Here is a 21,135-nt window from a genome sequence, read left to right on the forward strand (position 1 = left end):
TTTGTCAATTGCACAGGATCTGTATTGATATGTATGTTTGGGAACTGGCATCCGACCCCCTGCACTGAGGTTTCACCTGGCCGTGGATAGCAGAAGTTGGAATAAATGTTTATGCAACTCGGGACTCTTGACACCTACATGATGCTAGTGTTCTTGTAACTCCTTGATGGATTTTCTTCACCAGCAGCTCTTGTGTCCAGGGAGGCATGTGTTTACCATGGTTCGGACAGTGTACGCTAACGTTCATAGAAAAGGAATGTGAGGAGGTGTGGGTGTGTGTGTGATGGGTTGGAGAGTGTAGCGTGAGGATAAAGTGTTCCTTGAGGTTTACCTAACCCCTGTATTAATGGCAAGACCACAGTAACCACCTCCAGATGTTTGAGAGCACAATCAGATGGATTATTTACAACAAGGCCAATGAACATTACCCTCTTCACACTATTACATTTACTCTTTGCTCCTTCGGTAATATCCAAGTTAATGCTTAACCTAAGCATAGGCCCTTAATTGCTGAGGCCAAACCCCATTTATGGGAGGGAGGTTACTTGCATGCGTACAGATCAGTCATTTCAGACCAGAGGCATACACTCTCAGGGACTCATCAGACTCATCTCTACCAGTCAAGCATCAAGACCCTTTAGGAGTCGCCAAAGGAAGCAGCCACCATGCCGAAAGGATCCTGCACATCCATGGCCTTTGCCACTGCCTTCATCGTCCTGAGCATCTCTGCCATTGCCGGGTTGATCACCATGATAATTTTGTACATGAATCAGATCACTGAAATGCACCCGACGCCACCTCCAACCTTATTATCCACCACTGAGGCACCACCACCCGTCATGCGGCTGCCGAAGAATCTCATACCTGAGAGCTACGAGGTCCACATCAAGCCTTACCTCTACCCCAAAATCATGGAGGAGGTGAATGTCACCAGTCCCAACCAGACGATGCTCTTCACAGGAAACTCTACTGTTCACTTTCACTGTGTCCAGAAGACTGGCAGCATCTACCTCCACAGCAAGAACCTGGCAGTTTCTAGTCCGGTGGTGAAGATAAAAAAGTCTGATCAGAAGGTATCAGTGTTCAGAATGAAACACCATGAAGATGGAAGCGACTTCCTGGAGATCCAGTTGAATAATGCATTGGAGGCAGGATATAACTACAGTTTGAGTCTGACTTTCGAGGGAGAAATATCCGAAAATCTTGAAGGGCTGTATGTAAGCACATACAATGACGGTGTCCCAGCTTATGAAGGTGATACAAACTCAGAGAGGTAAGTAAAAAAAAAAAGCAATGATAACTTTAAAGCTTTAAAGGGTAGAATGTGTGATCATAGCCTCTTTTAAAGTATTCTGATGGCATACATTTTTGTTTATAGAAAAATGAAACAATCCTTTCAGGTTTTCTCTCAGTGAATTGGTCAGCAGAAGTAGTAAGCACATATTTTTGCTACAACCACTGGGGGAGCAGCAAATTCAAGAACTCTCAGTGGCGTTAGGAGACATAAATTGAGATAAAAGTATTCTATAGGTGAATCCACATGTTATGTTCTCAAGCTCTCTATGGCAGGGTCAAAATTAACTTTCTGTAACTTTCAAAGATATTCATTTGACAGGTGAAGCCTGTCCAAACTTTTGTCTAGTGCAGTATATTGGAAGCACTTTTCAGAAGGGATCTCTTGATATATACTCCATCAGAACTGTTTATCAGACACTTAAATAGCCTCAGAAACACCTTCCATGCCAACTCCACAACACCTGCAGCCCCTGGTCTAAGCTAAAATGATCCACAAGCTGATATCAAGCTGGTTCTCGGATCAGTAACTGTAATGTATTTACAATTATTTACATTTATAATTTGGCTTAAAAAAATCTGAAATACACAGTGTAAACCTAGAATTCTCCAGCAAAGTATGATAATCTCATGGAGATTAATGAAAATGAAAATAATTTAATTGAACAGAGGCTTGTGGGTTTTGCTCTCTGTTTTTTTTAAGTTTATTGTCTGCTGATAAGGCAGCTGGTAAGAGCACAGCCTAGTAAGTGTTTAGTGATTAGCAGGTGAAAAGGTGTGTATTAAAACTGTCTCAACATGTTTTTGTAGGTTTTATTTTAGTTGTCTACATTACATGTAACAGTGGTTTCAACTGCATTTTGATAACTACTGCACTGTGGCGTTTCTACAGGATTGTAGCAACACATTTCTTGGCAGAAGTTGTGCAAAAACAGTTAAAAAAAAGAGAAATTCCTTACATACAATGCAACAAGTGTTCAAGTGCAGTAGTGGTGACTTCAGCCCACTTCCCCATACTATTTCAGCGACGTGAGGTATTATGGAGCAAATAAACACATGAGCCAAGACACTAAAATGTTAATTAATTGTGATAAAGTACAATGTATTCATGATGAGTCATTAGTCTTTTTATTTATGATGAATCATTAATATTTTTATTTACTTTTAATAAAAATAAATCTAGATTTTATTACTAATTAGCAAATGCATGTTAACATGCTAAACTCAGACAGTAAATATGGCTAATGTTACCTGCTAAATATCAGCACATTAACATTGTCATTGTGAGCATGTAGCATGTTGACATCAGAATTTAGCTCAAGTACAACCGCAGAGCCGTTAAGGTGGCAATGTGTGAGGTTGTTGACTGCAAGGTTTGAAGTAATATGCTAAAACTAAACTTGGACCATGACCTGTGTCTTTATAGCTATAATACAATAAAATATCAAATCAAACATGGATCCCCTTCAAAGTCATTTTTTGTCTTTTGAGAAAATAAGCCTGACCAACTCACATATTTTGATTTTGGAGCTAAAATGGAAAATAAGGTGTGTTACTGTTTAGTAGCTTGTTTGTTCATTTATATGTTTGTATAGTTTAGTTTTCTAGATTGAAAAGGAGAGGAATGACAGATTTTGTTCAAAGTAATCAAACTGCATTGGTTTCATGGTTTAGGCTTTTGTCTTGTCTAATTACTGTTATGTGTATTATTACTATCATGAGAGGCTCATTGGATAAAAAGAATGCAATATGAAATCACGCAGACACACAGTGTGGTTTTGTTTTTGTTTTTTTGGTCTTGGGTTAACTTTTGTATGTTTGCTATTGTTTGTCCCAAGTACACAATCTAGCATCTGACTTAAAGTGTGTGTTGTGGACAAAATGACCACCAGTATCAAAAAGTTTGAAAGACACAGAGACACATTGTTCATTTGTTTAAGTTGATGCTTTTGAACTTATCTATTCAAAGTCATTTAACATGGCTGCTTTATGACATCTTTTTATGTTGTTCCTTCAGTATATAGCAGATAATGATGGGCTGATTGTCCTTATACGTATTCATAGGTTCCTTGCCACCACCGATATGGAGCCAACAAATGCCAGGAAACTGTTTCCTTGTTTCGATGAGCCAGAAATGAAGGCAGTATTTGAAGTGACCATCACCCACAGGCGATACAAGCGAGTTCTAGGAAATGCAAAAGAAGCAGGTGAAAAAACAAGCTCCTATGATAATGCGAAGCTAATAGGCAACAAATGGCAACAAATGTGTGTTTATTATGCTTCTGTCCACATAGCAATAACAGATAAACAGTAATAACAGAATAAATTATGTCCTTCCTTATACTGGTCTGCTTTGTTTCCACTCTCTTAGGCTCATATAACATAGATTCTGAGTGGGGCTACACTGAATTTCATCCAACACCAAGGATGTCGACATACTTGTTTGCCTTCACAGCTTCAGACTTCGAATTCGTCAAGTCCTCACATGATCGTGTGGCTATTAAGGTATGTATGAAGTTGGCGTGGTGTTGACTGAAACTTTGGCTAGTGTGACATTTCTGCCAATGAATTTCTAACTTTATTCTCCAAACAGCAATTTGATCAAAAGTTTACTGTCAAAATATTAGACCTGCCTATAGGTTTTGTACAGTATGGTTTTAATGCCATACCAAAATACCATTCATATACCAAATACCAAAACTGTATCCAATAACTAAATCATTTCATTATCCTGAACTGTTATTCTTGTTTTTTTTGCTCATACAGATATATGCTCGCCCTGAGGCCATTACCGCTGGATACACTAATTATGCAGCCAACATCACCGGACAGATTCTTAAGTTCTACGAGAGTCATTTTGGAATTAATTACGCTCATAATAAGCTAGGTAAAACTTTGTCAAGATATAATTGGTTGCTTCTATACTAACTGGATACTCTTTAACAGTATTATAAACTATTGGATAAGTAAATGTAGCAGCAAGATTTGATCATTTGTCCATGTTGATATGTGATTCCTCCAGATCAAATTGCACTGCCAGACTTAAATCCTGCAGCAATGGAAAACTGGGGATTGGTCACATACCAGGAAGGAGGACTGCTTTATGAAGAGAATGTGTCCTCACTGTTGCACAAGGAAGTGATCGCCACTCTCATTGCACATGAAGTGGCACACCAGGTTAGAGAAAGAAAAACTATTTTGTGTATTACCCCTCATAAAAATTATATGGATCAATTTTATTTTTGGATCTAAGTACCTGACTCTAACCTTCTCACAAATTTTAGTAGTTTTGAATAAGAACACTGTGATGTGACCTTGTCTTGCAACAAAAAACACATTCATTCAGTTTATCCCTCTTGGTGTGGATTCAGGAGGCTTTATAGTTTATACAGGATGTAAAATAAGAAAAGGACCTCAGCACACCAGTTCTACTATGCCTAACACTGCAACATTTTTCATTGCATGATACTTTTCTTCACCTATACACATATCTATATATAATATCTACACATTGATGGACTGGTACCTCTGTGGTTATGATTCCCTCTCTTTTTCCTGCCAGTGGTTTGGAAATCTAGTGACGATGAAATGGTGGAACCAAATTTGGCTGAATGAGGGTTTCGCCACCTACATGTCATATTTTGCAGTGGACCATGTTGAGCCCTCATTTAAAATAGTAAGTTCAGTTTTACATCTTTTCACATTGTCAGTCAAATATTCACACGTTTTCTTTTGAGTTCCAAAACTTTTCAATTTGCCATAGTCCTTGTGTAGAAAAATACATATAAGAGAAAGCTGGATGCAGTTGACCTGAGTTACTGTCGCTATGTCTGTCAAGCTTTCCATTCTCACATGGCACATATGCAGTTTAAAATGATAGTGGCAGATTTACCGCTCAATATTCTTGGTAATTTTGAAACAATGAGTAATTGATTTCACACAGAAGTAAACAAAAGCATGCTTCTCATTCCTGACCACAACAATTTAAATATTATTAAATATTCTCTACAGCTGATAAAATCACTGGTAAATATCATATTCATTGTAGCAATTGGAGACATAGCAAGCCCTCCTTTGTTTGGTTAATAAATGATTGCAAAAAATTTATTTATGTACTATATCTCGATGTATTTTTTACATAAATCCCCTACATTTTTTTTCTCTTTCTTAATTTATTTTGACAACGTTTATATTGTCTTGTATTATATGTATGTATTCTTTCCGAGCGTTTGTATGTGTGTTAAATTAAATTTAAAAAATTTTAAAAAACCATTATATCTACTTAGCCTCAGCATGTTAGCATTGTAATTGTGAACATGTTGGCATTAGCTGGTTTTGGAAAGGTGTTGCCGTCCAGGGGCACTGTGTAGCAAAAGGTCAGGCAAGATATAAACAGTGGCTCTGTTTCTTCTCAGAAGATATTCAGTGCATTGTATTTTCCTCATGTAATTATGCAACATGTGGTTTCTGTTTTCCTCAGAAAGACGCATTTATCTTGAGTGACCTCCATACAGCGTTTGAAGAGGATGCTTTGGCCTCATCCCATCCTCTCAGTGCTCCACAGGAAGACGTCCAGACGACTTATGATATCATTGACATGTTTGATGCTATAACCTACAGTAAGGTAGCGAGTCAATAAATACACATCATACCTCACGACCACAGTAAGGGTGCAACACACGATCACACACAGTCATGGAATCAATATTAAAGTGTTTAGAATTTATACTTGATATTTGTTGTTTCTGTTGTTTCACCCATATCAGTGTACTGTGAATATTGACATACACATGTATTTGGTGTTCACTCTGTAGGGGGCAATTGTGCTGAGAATGCTGGCAGACGTAGTGGGTGAAGAGGTTTTCAACAATGGGGTGAAAGTAAGTAATGTGCTGTGATCTTTATAAATGCCTCCATTAGGGCCTGCAGACTGTCCCCGAGTTGAGACTCAAGACTAAAAGTGACTTCTGACAACCTATTTAACCTTAAAACACAAGGTCATTCCTTGATCATTCCTTTAATCTAGACTCTAGACCAGGTGCCACTTTACAATCTTTAAAAATAAAAAAATCAGAGACCCGAGTGCCAATTCATTTCCATAATCTTTTTATTCATTTACTGCTGCTGCTTGTCTCCCCGTCTAGATTCCACATGCCAAAATTAATTAAATCTTACCGATTTAGTGCAACTCGTTTCCCTGCTTTTCTTTACTGATCTGTGTGATCTCTGGTCCGTATTTGGAGACTTTCAGTTGGACACATGCCTCTGCACATGTGTGCACGTGGTTGTGCATGGGACTCAAAATTGACTTCGTATGTGAGAATATCTGTTTGCACATATACATATGTGGATCCAAATGCTGAAATCAATGTGAAGGCCACCTTCTTCAGACAGTCGAACGTTTCTGGAAAGCTTTCCCAACAGGCCAGAATAGATTCCCCTTGATCAATGTTGGCAGTTTCCAGTGTTTTGTGCAGCTGTATGAATTTAGATGCCCACAGTGAAGATGCGTTGAGTTCTATCTGCTGCATTTCAAACTTCTCAATCCTCATCCACTGAAACATGGACATGCTGTTCCCCCTCAAGTGTTCTGGGTTTATCAAAAAAGAAAACAATAGGCCATGTTTAGCAATGTACTGCGTGACTTTATAGTTGCCCTCTGTAGCTTGGTTTTTGGCAGCACATACAGTTGTAAACACATTGCTTTCCCATACTGGGCCACTGCTTTCTTGATTGATTCAGCTTTATCAGCCTTATCTTTTAAGTTTTTCCTGTGCCCTGTTTGCACACAGCTTTTTGCAATAAATGGGGAGGATGGGTATGATAGACCATGTCAATTGTGTGTGCTCACTTGCTGTCAAAACAATGGTGTATTTTGAGACTAATTAATTATTTCAGTACTATTTTTCAAATTGTTCATTTAGTTTACCATTACGCAATATTTTATATTAAAAAATGTTTTTTATTAAAAAACTATATTAATAGAATATTTTTTATTGAATTGCTCTGCGTATCTCTGATAATGGCTTTGTGTGCCAGTGTGGACACACATGTCATAGGTTGCCGACCCCTGCTCTAGACTAAGGGCCCTACTTTCATGCTAGCAGAGACCAAGAACAGTGACCTGGTGAAATGTTTTTTTGTTTGTGAGAAGATGACGTTCGATAATTTCATGGCTCACCATATAACATGATTTACAACATGGGTGGGGAAACTACCACACCAAAGTTTTCTAAGTTGATGCTTTCAGTGGCGGTAGGAAAAAAAAAGAAGCCTGCTTCAAATTCACATAAACCCCTTTTAGGAATATATAATGTATGTCTGGTTGAAGCCAACTACATGCAAACAAAAAGTAAAGGACTTCACTTTACCCTTAGCATTACAAAACTGTCAGTGCCTCATGGACTTCTTTTAGATGGATGAAAAGGAGCTTATTCGGTTGGCCATAAGCGGTGCCAGATATTGGCACATGTAGTCTCATGTGGTCACAGCTTCCTCAGAACATGCGGTATTATGAGACCTTGGTGAGCCAACGACAATGTATTGATTGGTTCTGAGAAAAAGGATTTTTTTACACAGACCAAGCAATAGTACTTTGGGTTTATGATTCACCCTGGAAAGAACAATTTTCAATTAGCTTTGGTGCAATACTTGGTATTTGTGATCGTTTTCTTATATTTTCTCTAGCTCACTGTCTCAATTATTTTATTAGGTAGACCTACCTTAAACTAATGGAGTCTAATACAACAACCCCACAAAAAATCCTACCTTCATGGAGGTTATAATGTTCAGTTATTGTTAAAACAGTTTAAAGGCCTGGTCAAATTAGTATTTAAAACTGCAAAATTTTGTGACAAAATTGGTTCATTTCTGTGAGAAGATCTAAACTTATACTGGGGTGGACTTCAACATGCAATTTAGCCTAGGTGACCAATAGCAAGCTGTCAAACAGTGTTGACCACTGAGGGAACAGAGAGCCACATCCCAAAATGGAGTACGCTCATATCTTATTAGCCATGTTGTCCCATCCACATCCACTGTCTTGAAGTAGAAACTGTTCCACAAAAGAGGAATGGTTTGCAGACAGTTATGAGTCTGAAGTTGATGCTACAGATATGTTTTTCGAATAAACAGTGTGAACTTATTGTCCTGTTAGTGACCAAGCTGGTGAGCTTGATAACTGCTACTTAGGAAACTAGTTAGCTCAGCGAATTTCGTTTCACTCCATCAATAACTCTTTATAAAATGAATATGCAATCCTGAAAACCAAATGGCGGGTAGGAGTAAATGTCACAATACTGCATTACAATGAGGTGAATTACTTTCAATTTGACAAGCTTACATTATTAATTTCTAGTTGATATTGTGGGTGTATGTTATGTGCTATTGTGTGTAGCTTTGTATTTTGTATCATGTGTCCTGTGTGTTTTTTTGCTTTGTACTGTTATTGTGCTGTTATGTGTTTTAATTGTAAGGGACTGCAGATGAAAATTAGCTTTAGGCTACATCTCGTGCAGTACATCAAACATTTATGTTTAACACTGTACATGGTCCCAGTAAATACAATCCAATACAACATCAATACACATACACAGATGTAGTAGGAAACAAATACAAATAAAAGGAAACAGGGCACCTCTAGAAGTTAGGGGCACAAGATTAGTTAGAGACAGTTAAATCAGGGATAGAAGCCTCAGAGCAGTTGCACCAAATGTGCAGTTGATAATCCAACACAAGGTCTCTCTCAATTTAAAGGTAGTCAGTTACATAAATTTATTTAAACAACAATAAACAACATTTATGTCATACAGTATATCCAAATCTGATCTGCTGATAATAACACAATTATTGCTGCTCCGAAGTCTGACATTCCAGTTTGACAATCCACTCTTATTTCTCACTGCCTCAAGTAAAATCAATAAGGGGGCCGTATTTTCCTTGTGGGATGGCGCAGACAGATTACTAAAGGAAAACACTGTTGCTGGGGGGAGTGATCAGAATCTCTTAAAGAGCAGGAAGGTGCAGAATTGAGGACGAGTGTCCCACAGATCTGTAACACCTGGTGCGTCATTGTGTTTGAGCATGTCAGAAAATGACTGAAGGACTGTGGATTTTGGCCAAACATTTGCTTTTACATTACATCCACTTGGGATCTCTGCAGCTGTGTTTGCATACTTTCATCTAGCTCTCAAGTCTCAGCACCAATTTCAAAAGCAAAGTTTCTTCCTGGAAAAAAAAGAAGACAGGTTGAAACTGTGTTCACTATAACCTCTCTCTCTCTCATTGTCTCCATTTTTGTGTGTTTTAGATGTACCTCAGTGCCTTTAAAAATGAAAACACTGACCAGAATGACCTCTGGGACTGTATACAAAAGGTAAAGTCTTGGTGGATAAAAGATTTAGCCAGGCTTTTTTACAAACCACTATAACATCATAAAATGTTAATTTACTTGTGCCATGTTTGCAGGCTGTAAGCGCTGTTAATGGTAACACTAAAGTTGCCGAGATGATGGGCACCTGGACCAATCAAGTTGGATATCCTGTCATCACCATCAACACTACCAATGGAGAGATCTACCAGAAGCGCTTCCTGTTCAATGATTCTGCTGTATCTAGGTATGTGCTAAACATCCAATGTCTTTGACCAGTGTCTTTATTTCCCCTGGAGAGTTGTTTAATTTGGTTAATTTTATTGAAAATAACAAACTAATGAGAGAGAATCAGTATGTATTTAGAAAAAATAGATCCACATCTTTAGCATAAATGGAAACAGCGGAAGAAATCACAACAACAATGGAAAGGAAGTACTTCATGGTTGGGGTATTTATTGATTTATTGATGAAAAAGCATTTTTGATATAGTACATGACATATTACTCTCTATTCTACTGTCATATTGTATTAGAGGGATAGTTCATATATGTTTCAGTAGTTGTTTGGATAAGAGACAACAATATGTACAGTTTTCTGGTAGTAAATCTGAATGTAGGAAAGTTATATGTGGTGTCCCACAAGGGTTGGTATTGGGCCCTATATGTTTCATTTGTTAACATATTATACCACTGATCAATATTTGAACAATGGATCACATTGCTTGTTTGTGTAATGTGAAAGGAGGTTCTCATACTCATGAACCCATTAGGAAATATCACCTGACTTTGCAGTTCCCCTGAGCTTTAGAGAGCTTTTTAACATCTTTCAGCTCAATGTTTTATGGGCCACAATTTTAATGTTTTGGTTGACTCTCACTGCTCTCATCAGAATTGTTTCCAGGCATAGCAAGCAACTGATAGCAAGAGCCCTGATAAGCCAGTCAGCATACAGACAAAGTTAGCAACTAGACGGTTTAAATTTCGCAGAGAATTTTGTGAGTAAGGAGACAGATATTTCTCAAAGGGGTTGAGCTAAAGGAGAGTATATTGGACTTGCAACAATCAGATGAATAGAAACACATCTCCAAATGAATGTTTATGTGCCTTCATATCTGATGAATGTGTGAATAGTCCTAATATTTCAATAATATGCCAATTGGCCCAAAAAAATAACAACAAAAAAGTAGGTTTATTGATATTGTAATAAAATAATATTTCACAACAGTTTGTGGTCAACACACTAGTGTGAAGGACTGCGGTAAAGTTCACCTTCCATTTGTAGATGGTCTGAATAGGAATTTCACTCACTGGCATGGATACTTGAATTTTTGACCAATGAAAATCCTTGATAGAAAATGTGAACAAACAATGTGTGGTGAGAAACTGGTTCCACCTTCCTCCTTCTGTATTCATTTGAATTTTACATCTTGAATGTGACTACGACCTACTTGGGCAAGGATTAGAGAAGATCCTTTACTTTCAGTGTCTCTACAAAGGCCAAGGTTGGTATATAAATCCTTCACCAACTTAAAAAGGTCAACTCCCTATGAGTACAGTTGTCGCCATATAATTAAATAGTCAATTTCTTCTGTCTGTTTTGTTTGGCAAAATACAATAAGTTATTACATCAATGCTACCTTGTTAGCCAAGTGTTTCCCTCCCAGGCCTGCATGAAATCATTGCAGCTGATTACAGTAGAGTATACCTTGGGCCATGTAGAGTGTTTTGAAACAATGTTTTATAACTATGCACTCCATAACACTGCCATGGTGAGTTGCACAATATTTTAACCTACTGTGCTGTGACTCAGTTTAAAGTTGCTCCCTGACTCTTCTCAGCTTACTCTGCTCACTGTACAGAGGCTTTTCATGGATCCTGATTATACTCTTTTCTATTTTTTCTACCTGTTTAGTCTTTGGTGGGAGGTCCCGATCAGAGTCATGTCACAGTCTGATCAGAGTCATGTCAGAGTCTGGTTGAGAGACAACAAAACAGGTGACAGAATATACAACACTGAATATAAACCCCTTGCCTTTTCAAAATTAAATTTGTAATAACTTTGTTTTCATATTTTTCATATTTTTCATATTATTTTCATATGTTCATATGTTTTCATTTTTGTAATTCATGGTCAGTAAAGTATAACTTACCTTCAACCAAAATTTGCCTTTTAAACAGTTGCGATACCAGCCTTAGAATCTGAAAAAGGAAAGTGGATCCTTGTAAACGTCAACTGCACTGGATATTACAGAGTCAATTACAACCCTGAGAACTGGGAACGCCTCCTGACTCAGCTGGAAACAGACACAAATGTGAGTACTGAGCCAAATTATGAGTTAACAAATCACAGAACTGTGCAGAAACCAACTCCCATCAACATACAGTTCATGTGACAGATAAGGAAAGTAATTTTACAACCTGTGGTTTATTAGAATGTAAAATTACAACGGGTTCTCCCCTCCCATTTATCCAAATCTGGACTGTTAAATAGAAAATCATGTGTTGTTAACACATTGCCCTCATTGTTAATGTAGTCTTGTGTTACTATTAACAAGACAGTGAACAAACTTGTAGTTTGTAGTGTTTTAAGCTGGTTAGGCAGTAACACAATCAGTCCATACAGTGAGTGCAACCACTTTGCGCAAAAGAGACCAATAACTACCATGGATAGTTCCACTTTGTGTACTCATAAAGTCAGTGGAGTATAGTTCTGCATGGGCCCAAAACTGAAACCCAAAACCAGTCTGTTCCTGTGCTTTCCAGACCTGAACCAGCTGAACCTGCCTTGTACTGCAGAATTTGAGACCCCAACCTAACCTGAGAGCCGAGGCTACATTTTTGTTATTTCTGCTTCAAAGACAAAGTTATATGCTTGCTTTGGAAAGGCTTTCACACACAACGGCAATAGACCAACACAAAGTTTGGCACGGTGGCCCTCTAGCACAAAACATACTGTATATAACTTCTATTAGATGATTAGCTATAGGTTTAATGGCAATACACACACTGCAGTCAGTTACCAGCATGTAACACTGCAGCATCTCAAAATAGATTATCTGCCTTACTGGTTAGTAGATCAACTTCAATTTCATTGAATATCAACCAGATGAATGCAACTGGTAAAGTCAAAACATCTTTTACAGCTGAACTTGTCAACAGTCCAAACAATTATAATCCAGAACAGAACTTCATACGGGATGCTCTTTAAGAGTCAGAATTGTGGAGGAATGTTGGAGGTTTTTATCTGTTGTCACCACATAGTTGTAATTCTTCAACAATGCAGTGGCCTTCCCTGAATCATTGGGAATTTTAAGAAGCTTGCCTTTTCCAAGTTTTTGCTTTATTTCCTCCATTACCCACTAGCTCATTTGTCCTTGTTACATTTAGATTTTACACAATCTTGTGTGGCTTGATACATTTCCCTCTCCCAGACCAGGCTCCAGGGATAATGTGGGCTGTGGGTGCACTGTTTAATGCAACATTTAAGTCAAATAAATTGGTTTAAATTGACCAGACTATATTAAAAAGACAAGACTATATGAAAAACTGAAAAGTGAAAATGATGTGAAGAAATACTCACTCTTTGTTTTTTGGTTTTGCTGCCAAATTCATTTGCATGTAATGACCAGATGGTTTGCATTGTCAAAATTCAGTGCCTTTATTTTGAGCAACAACAAAGGCATCCAAAATATGCTTCCTTTCTCATATGGTGAAGAATGGATCGACTTTGTTGGAAAGAAAGAAAAAAATGTTTTTGACAAAACTCTGAATGGCGGCTGAATGGTGTGGTTGAAAAAGACCAGACCACTCAGAACTGGACATGACCCAAATAAACTGGGGAAAAAAGAAATGTCTTGATAGGTGAAAGGGTTGAATCAGTCCAGCAGAAACATAGTTTGCATAGTTCTGCAATCGAGGGATTGTATTGATCCCAAAGTATGTACCTGCATTTCTTGGACTGGACTCTTTCCATGGTCAGGTCACTTGGTCAGTCCACCATTTTGATCCTGACTAAAAAGTTTAAACAACTGTAAAATGGATTGCCATGAAATTTTGTACAGGCCTTCATGCTCCCTAGAGGATGACTCCTACTGAGTTTGGTGTTCCCCTGACTTTCAATGTAGCGCCGCCACAGCTCCAATATCATTAAGTTACTTGTGAGATGTTGTTATATCATCACGACAGTTTTTACAATTCATCTAGTGGGGAACGTGAATGTCTTTTTCAATTGATGCAGTTGTTGGAGTAAAGACTCACTGGTTGCACTAGATGAAAAGTCAGGAGATTACCAAAATCATTTGGATTCATCCTCTGGGAAACAATATGTCTTTACCAAATTTAGTGCCAATTCATACAATAGCTGTCCAGATAGTTCACTCTGGACAAAAGTAGTAGACAACCATCCAAGCCGTTCCATTTCATCGGAATCCATTGCAGCTTGAAATGGTTCCAGACCTCTCAGAAGTACTATTACAGAAACAAAGTTTACCCCTACTGGAAAAAAAATTGTGACTCAATTGAGCTGAGTTGATTTCTGACTTTGGAAACAGAAATTGAATGTAATAATCATGATTCTCTGGTTCAAAACCTCAATTTGTATCTCTCTACAGCGCCACAATGTCAGGCCTGATGTTTTATTTCCTACTCTCATGCTGATTGATTTCTTATGCTACTGGTAGAACTTTGCATTTCAGATAAACTTTTCCTCATCTTGCTTGTTTTCCAGCCGATCCCACTGATAAACAGAGGGCAGCTTATTGATGATGCATTCAACTTAGCAAGGTAATGACTTTTTCTTTGACTGCTTTGATCTTCCCTTTCAACATCTAGTTATTTCCATTTTCTGTAGATTAACTGTGTGTTGTGATCCTTCTGTTGCAACATGCCACATTATCTTTGCCTGAATTTTAAAAGCATGATTGAAATAACGTCATGCTGATGGCTCATTCGCCACTGTGATCTTCCAAAATCGAATCCCTTTTTTTCTCTCAGGGCCAAACTAGTCAATGTGACTCTGGCTCTTAATTCAACCCGGTTCCTTCGTAATGAGACTGCGTACCTTCCCTGGGAGTCTGCAGTTAGGAACCTGAAGTACTTCATCCTCATGTTTGACCGCTCCGAGATGTATGGACCTATGCAGGCACGTGCCATTAAAATATCCTTTTTAACTTGTGATAAAAAAATGATTTTATAGACTGTATCAGATAGTCCACTGGCTTTATTACATTATTAACCGAATTGACTTGTGCTGGATGGAAAAGATGGATTCAGCAGTCTAAATGTGATTGCCTGCCGGTATTAATGTTCATCCCTCATCAGAACATAAACAGATGTGTAGTAAAAAATGTTATATTACCATGTGTATTCTTGAAACTCTGCTGTAAAGCTGTTTCTTCCTGCAGGCATACCTCCAGCAGCAGGTTAAAGGCCTGTACAACTTCTTCAAGAACGACACTGACAAATCAGAAGTCCCTTCTGACCACTCCTTACAGTAAGGAAAGATCATTTTTACTTAGTTATTAGTTGGTCATCGACAGATTTACACAATGCTGAAGTTCACAGTTTCACAAATTCACAGTACAGTCCAAGAGTGTCAATGCAGAGCAGATGGGCGAAGTTGCATTGTTAGCTCACACATCATCAGCTATATACATGCTAGTGACAGCTGTGTACTTTGGACTTGCACTGCCAATACTTTGCTTGTTTATATGGAACCAGTTCTCAAGAAATCAGGGGGTTTGGTTTAGCTGAAAAATACAATGACTGTAAACTCTCTTAAATTATTCTTTGTTAATTATTCTATAGAGTATCTTTGTTCAAGTGACACTTACCCAACACTTACCAAATCAGTGTTACAAAACACTTCATTTATGTGATGAATCAAATTCATCATGTAACTTACTGCATTCTATATTAAAACTGCACTAATCATTTTTTATATTTTATATAAGCAATGTTTCAAATAACCATGTGTAATGTGAAAGAAAGGTGTCGCTTGTAGTGACAAAACCCACAGAGAATTATCACCCAACTCTGAAATTCCCCTCAGCTCTACACAGCTTTTTAGCCACTTGTAGCTCATCATTTTGGTTTAGCAGCCAGCATCTCATTCAACTAATTTCCAATCACAGCAGTCAGCTTTTTTCAGCTAGAAAGCCCTGATGAGTCCACTGTACACTAACTGCCCTGCATCAGACAGCAGACAGACAGAGTTAGCAATTTGCTGGGCAACATAACGGAGCATTTAGCAGCTAAAGAGCCAGGTATTTCCCTAAGGAGTTAATGGAGACCAAAACAGAGTTAAACGGACAGTGAATATTTGCCTTAAATTCAATGTCAGGTGGACACAAACACATCTCCAAATTAATGCTAATGTTGCTCTGTGTCTGCTGGATGTGTAAATAGGCAACTATTTGCTAACACATACATGCTGTGTTCTGTTGCCCCCACATGGCAAAAAAAGATGAATTAAAAAAGCTTTAAGTAATCCATGGCTAACTTGTCTCCACAAATGCTATATTACAGTAGTTTGACAAAATTATCTGAACTCCAGGTCCATTTATAAGCTTTTTCTGGGGGCTTTCAACCACATTTTTCATCATGACACATTACATTACGTTTACTGTCATTTAATACGTGTCCACTTATATAAAATATCATTGGGTTTCATCCTAAGGCACAGCCAGATCACTGCCATAGAGGTGGCCTGTTCCAATGGTCTCCCAGAATGTCAGGAGATGGCTAAAAAGATGTATGCTGACTGGATGGAAAGCAACAACACCAACAAGTATGGACACTACTGGATAAGTATATATACATAATTTGGACTTTGAACATTACATGCATTTGAATGAACTAGACAAGTGTGTTAACATATTTCTTCTTTCCCCTTTCTAATCCCTACCTTCTGCATTTACCCTAAACTTGCACATTATTCTACTGTGAATTAAGTGACTGGTTGACAATAAATTGCCATCATGTTCTGTAGCTTTACCTTCCAGCAATTATTTATTGAAGGTATGTGTCAATTGCTTGTATATAAATTGTATTTAATTGCTTTTTTTGTGTCAGTTGTGCGTGGCTGTCACCACTCTGTATTTGTTTTATTTTTAAAGCTGCACTTGGCAGGATCTTAATGCTGACATGCAGTTTAATCCAAAATCGCAAAGAGGAGACCACAATCCTATTCCTACAAATAGAAAAGGTGTTTGCAAAAATAAAACTCTGGTGCCTTTACAGTTACTTTTCAGGCTTTTGGAGACATTAATCTGCAAAGTGTCCAGGTGCAACTTTAAAAAACAGAGACATCGTGACTCGTCATTAAATGTGTAAACTGTGTGTCCATACATTACTTCAACACATACGCATGTGTGTGCTGTACATGCATTGAAGTGTCCATACATTCACACTGGCCGACATTTGTAAGTGGATGTGTATGTGTTACGAACTTTGTGTTTGTATGTACACCAAGACTCAACAAGCTGCGTTAAAATCCAGGGAGAAATTCTGTCCATAACACTATAAAGACCATACTTTAATATCAGCCAGATGTAATCACTTTTAAAGTTTTGTAGTGGTAGAAGAAAACACATGGAAGTAGACCAGATGGAGAAAATGTTCAGTATGTCTGCAGATTTGCTGATAATCAGGAAAAGGCAAAGTCAATAGTTCATGACAACCAAGAAAACTTGAAAATGAGACAGCCCTGATGCAGGGAAATTACTGTGTATGTGTGTGTGTGATTCAGGATCCACCCCAACCTGCGGTCTGTAATCTACTGCCAAGCTGTGGCTGAGGGTGGGATGAAAGAGTGGGAGTTTGCCTGGGAGAAATTTCAGAGCTCCAACAAAACCTCAGAGAAAGACCAGCTCCGAGAAGCTCTGTCCTGCACAAGGAAGATCTGGTTGCTCAACAGGTGAAGCCAACAAACATTAAAAATCAAGTCCTGCTGTGTCATACAGAATCATAATACTGTCATTTTGACTGTGTACATAATAACTTCTTTCACTGTGGACACACCCGTGATAAGGTGAGTTCCAAACATGCAAGTTTTAGTAAGTGAAGAGCTAGGCGGTGACTAATTCCTTATCTTACAGATACCTGCAGTACACTTTGAACCCTGAGAAGATACGGCTGATGGATGTTGCTTCCACTATTAACTACATAGCTAGGAACGTGGTGGGGCAGGAGCTGACTTGGAACTTTATCAGAGCAAACTGGGACTACGTCAGTCAGGGGTAGGTTGCTATTTGGACTGCGTCTAATGTCTCTCATATTGGTTTTACAGATTACACCTCATTTTCTTAGTCATGAACAAGTATATGAGATTGTGTACTTGGGTTTGACCAATATAGAAAAAGGCATCATGATGCTAGTATTTTTGGTTTGAGGTTCATGATAGGCAGTGTTTTGCACCAGTACTAAATGTTTAATTCTAGCCATTTTTTGTTCCAACATATTTACGAGAAAATTACAAGTATTCATGGTTTACCCCAGAACATATGCTCATCATGGTGGAGAAGCCACCTTTACACAGCAGTTGGATTGTGAGAAGTTAAAACTCTCTGATAAAACAAAAGTTAAAATCTTGTTATGGTGTACAGCTCTTTAAAGCTCCATAATCAGTTTGTTTTTGGGGGCACTTGGAGGCAGAACTCCACAACTAGCTAAAAGTACACACATTTGTCATATCATGACCTTGTGAAATTGGTATGGTTCACAACTGTCTCTACACATCCAGAGGACATGGAACAACACAATTAATCTGGAATCGTGATTCTGGCCAACTGATGAACGTAAGCCAGTATTTACTGTCTTTAGCTCTGTTTTGGTCTCCACCAACCCCTGATAAAGATATCTGTCACTTTAGCTACTAAATGCTCCACTGTGTTCACCAGCTAGTTGCTAACTTTGTCTGGCGTTTGGTGCTGGGCAGGTAGTGTGCAGTGGATTTATCAGAATTTTTTTGCTGAGCAGAGGTGTGGGTCATAATTCCTAAATGAACTAAAAGAGGCTAAAAAAGCTCTGTAGAGCTGAGGGGAACTACAAAGTTGCGTGGTAATTTACTGGTTCATCACTACGAATGACTCTTAGCCTGCACTGCAACTTTGCTCAGCACTGTAATCAACCTCATTACTAGCCACAGCAGGCAGCTGTACACTGCCTGCCCAGCACCTAACAGCAGACAGCGACTAGCTGATACAGCAAGTCATACAGGTTAGACCTCTAGCAAGGTAAACAAATATTTTGTTGTTGTTTGTGGAGAACAAAACAGCTAAAAAGAGAATGAATACTGGATTTGCATTTGTTAGATGACCAGATACACTACACAACTCAAAACCATCTCTGCTGAATGTGCAAATAAGCCATTGTTTGTCTTAACAATGTCAATGTTAATGCTTTCAGCTTGTTCAGCTGCTACCAGATAGCCAAAAAAATCAATGATGCAGCTTTAAATCTCTTCTACTGCATCTATACAGAGATTGGCCCAGGACACTTTTAACGTGGTCTAGCAAGACTTGGCTCAGGGTTGCTCTCTGCTGTGGAAACAGACTTTAGTGGCATTAATTGCATAGCTACTGTACATGATAAAGTATAATGATCACTGCAAATGTGCGGCCAAATTTGATTCATAGAGCAGTGATATGCAAGAATATAGGGTTGTGTCAGGGAGAAACCTCCACCACCACTCAGCTCCATATCTGCTGTGAAGTTAAAGGCCAGTATAATCCCCACACTGTATCCCAGCAAATTGATCTATCAGTCTAACTCTGAGCACAATATTTGCTTGTTCATGTTTTTCATGCTTCACCGCTCTGTCTCATGATCTGCTTTGAGGCCATGAGCTGCCAGTTAAGAGGACAACACTGTTGTCAATGTTTTCTTTATGAACGTACTGCGCCTTGCTGCCTCATCACAGAGATCTGAGAGCCTTGTCTTGCCTGTGGGCTGTTGTTTACAGAGGCCTGAAATGACCTGCAGTCAAGTTACTTGAATAAACAGACACTGCCATAAAAGAAGGGACTATAATAAACAGTGGCTCATAAAAATCTTGCACAGTGTCATCAAGTACAATGGCCTTATAATTTTATCAGTGATTGCTCTCCTTCATAAAGTCCCCGTTGTTTATGCTGTTACCAGGAAGATGAATTGATCTGTATCACAGTTTAAATATACACAAGAGACATTTAATTTCATGAGCATACACACCTGAGGCTTATCTAAATCACGTAATTAGCAAATATTTAATTTCTTTTATGTAACAGACATTTTGACCACTAAGACTTAAATATGTCTTTCACAATATACTGTTTCTAATATTTTGTCCACCCTGTCTTTCTCCACCGTCAGGGATGGAGCCATGCTGATTGAGGCCGTGACCAGAAGGTTCTCCACACAATTTGAACTGGAGGAGGTAATTTATTGATGTTGTATTATCTTCCAGTCATATTACCAATATGCAATGACGTCAGAGAGACACTCGTATCTTTGTAGTCACGTACCGATAATTGATTTATATCTAATGAGTCACTAGACTCACCCTGATATCCTATCAGAAATCTCTGTCATCATGAGTTGTATGTATGGATGTTGAGACAGTCGTGCCTCCGAGCCATGACTCAAATGTAGGATAAGGCTGTCAACATATCCCATGACAACCGAAATAAACAATAAATTGATTCTACTAACAAGTATTGTGTTTGTATCCAAAACCTGATATATCTTATTCCTCTGTGCCTTAGAGCACCATTGCTTTCCAAAGACATTGTTGACCATGAACACACACACTGTACTTTATATGAATCAATCCCACAAACTGTAGTTTTTAGCAAATGTCTCAAAAGGAGTAAATAGTAAAAGGAGTAAATAGTCTGTTTTGGGGGGACTATATTCAGCCATGAACTAACACATATTTGTTGCTCTACTGAGTATTTCTGGCAACAGGACAGTGTCTGTGGGACTGAGTCAAAATAAACTACAGTGTGTGTGTTCACAGTAATGAAGGAACATATCACCCAGCAACGGTGTGACTCACTGATGTGTTTTTAATAGTTTTTGGACAACAATGGAGCTCTACAGCACAGAGGAATAAGAAATGATATTGCAGGAATATAAACCGGCCAAAAAAAACAAAACTAAATCCAAGAGATAACATGTTAAACACTTATTTGCAACATGAACCCAGAATGTTGAATACAAAAAACATTTTTAAAAAAACAAAACACACAAGACTTTTTCATGTTTCCAGCTGACTCTTTTTAAAATGGGAACCCAGCACAAGGGTCTTAAATATGCACTTGAGGGCTATACATGACATCATGCTAAATGACTGGAGGTATATCCTACATGTCCCAGGCAAACATTTAGTATTCTCACCAGCTAATGATCCATGTGAAAGACATTGTGAAGAATTTTTATTTTTAAAACCTGTAGCCTCTCAAAATAATGTAGTATGAAATGCTTCCTTCTGTG

General features: G+C 38.2%; 1 protein-coding gene across 1 annotated transcript in view; it reads left to right on the top strand.

The window, feature by feature from the left end:
* Positions 1–21,135, top strand: part of anpeplb (alanyl (membrane) aminopeptidase-like b) — a 22,333-nt gene continuing 1,198 nt past the window's right edge. The window contains exons 1-19 of the mRNA XM_067588939.1: positions 1–1,273; positions 3,358–3,500; positions 3,665–3,798; positions 4,060–4,180; positions 4,316–4,470; positions 4,856–4,969; positions 5,774–5,917; positions 6,108–6,173; positions 9,602–9,667; positions 9,760–9,908; positions 11,576–11,658; positions 11,842–11,975; positions 14,390–14,445; positions 14,656–14,803; positions 15,066–15,154; positions 16,340–16,450; positions 17,411–17,578; positions 17,760–17,900; positions 20,014–20,077. Coding sequence (XP_067445040.1) covers positions 666–1,273; positions 3,358–3,500; positions 3,665–3,798; positions 4,060–4,180; positions 4,316–4,470; positions 4,856–4,969; positions 5,774–5,917; positions 6,108–6,173; positions 9,602–9,667; positions 9,760–9,908; positions 11,576–11,658; positions 11,842–11,975; positions 14,390–14,445; positions 14,656–14,803; positions 15,066–15,154; positions 16,340–16,450; positions 17,411–17,578; positions 17,760–17,900; positions 20,014–20,077 — 2,694 coding nt within the window. The 5' untranslated portion in view covers positions 1–665. The remainder of the gene's footprint in view (positions 1,274–3,357; positions 3,501–3,664; positions 3,799–4,059; positions 4,181–4,315; positions 4,471–4,855; positions 4,970–5,773; positions 5,918–6,107; positions 6,174–9,601; positions 9,668–9,759; positions 9,909–11,575; positions 11,659–11,841; positions 11,976–14,389; positions 14,446–14,655; positions 14,804–15,065; positions 15,155–16,339; positions 16,451–17,410; positions 17,579–17,759; positions 17,901–20,013; positions 20,078–21,135) is intronic.

The sequence above is a fragment of the Thunnus thynnus genome, chromosome 5 (genome assembly GCF_963924715.1).
Source record: "Thunnus thynnus chromosome 5, fThuThy2.1, whole genome shotgun sequence".
Lineage (NCBI taxonomy): Eukaryota > Metazoa > Chordata > Actinopteri > Scombriformes > Scombridae > Thunnus > Thunnus thynnus.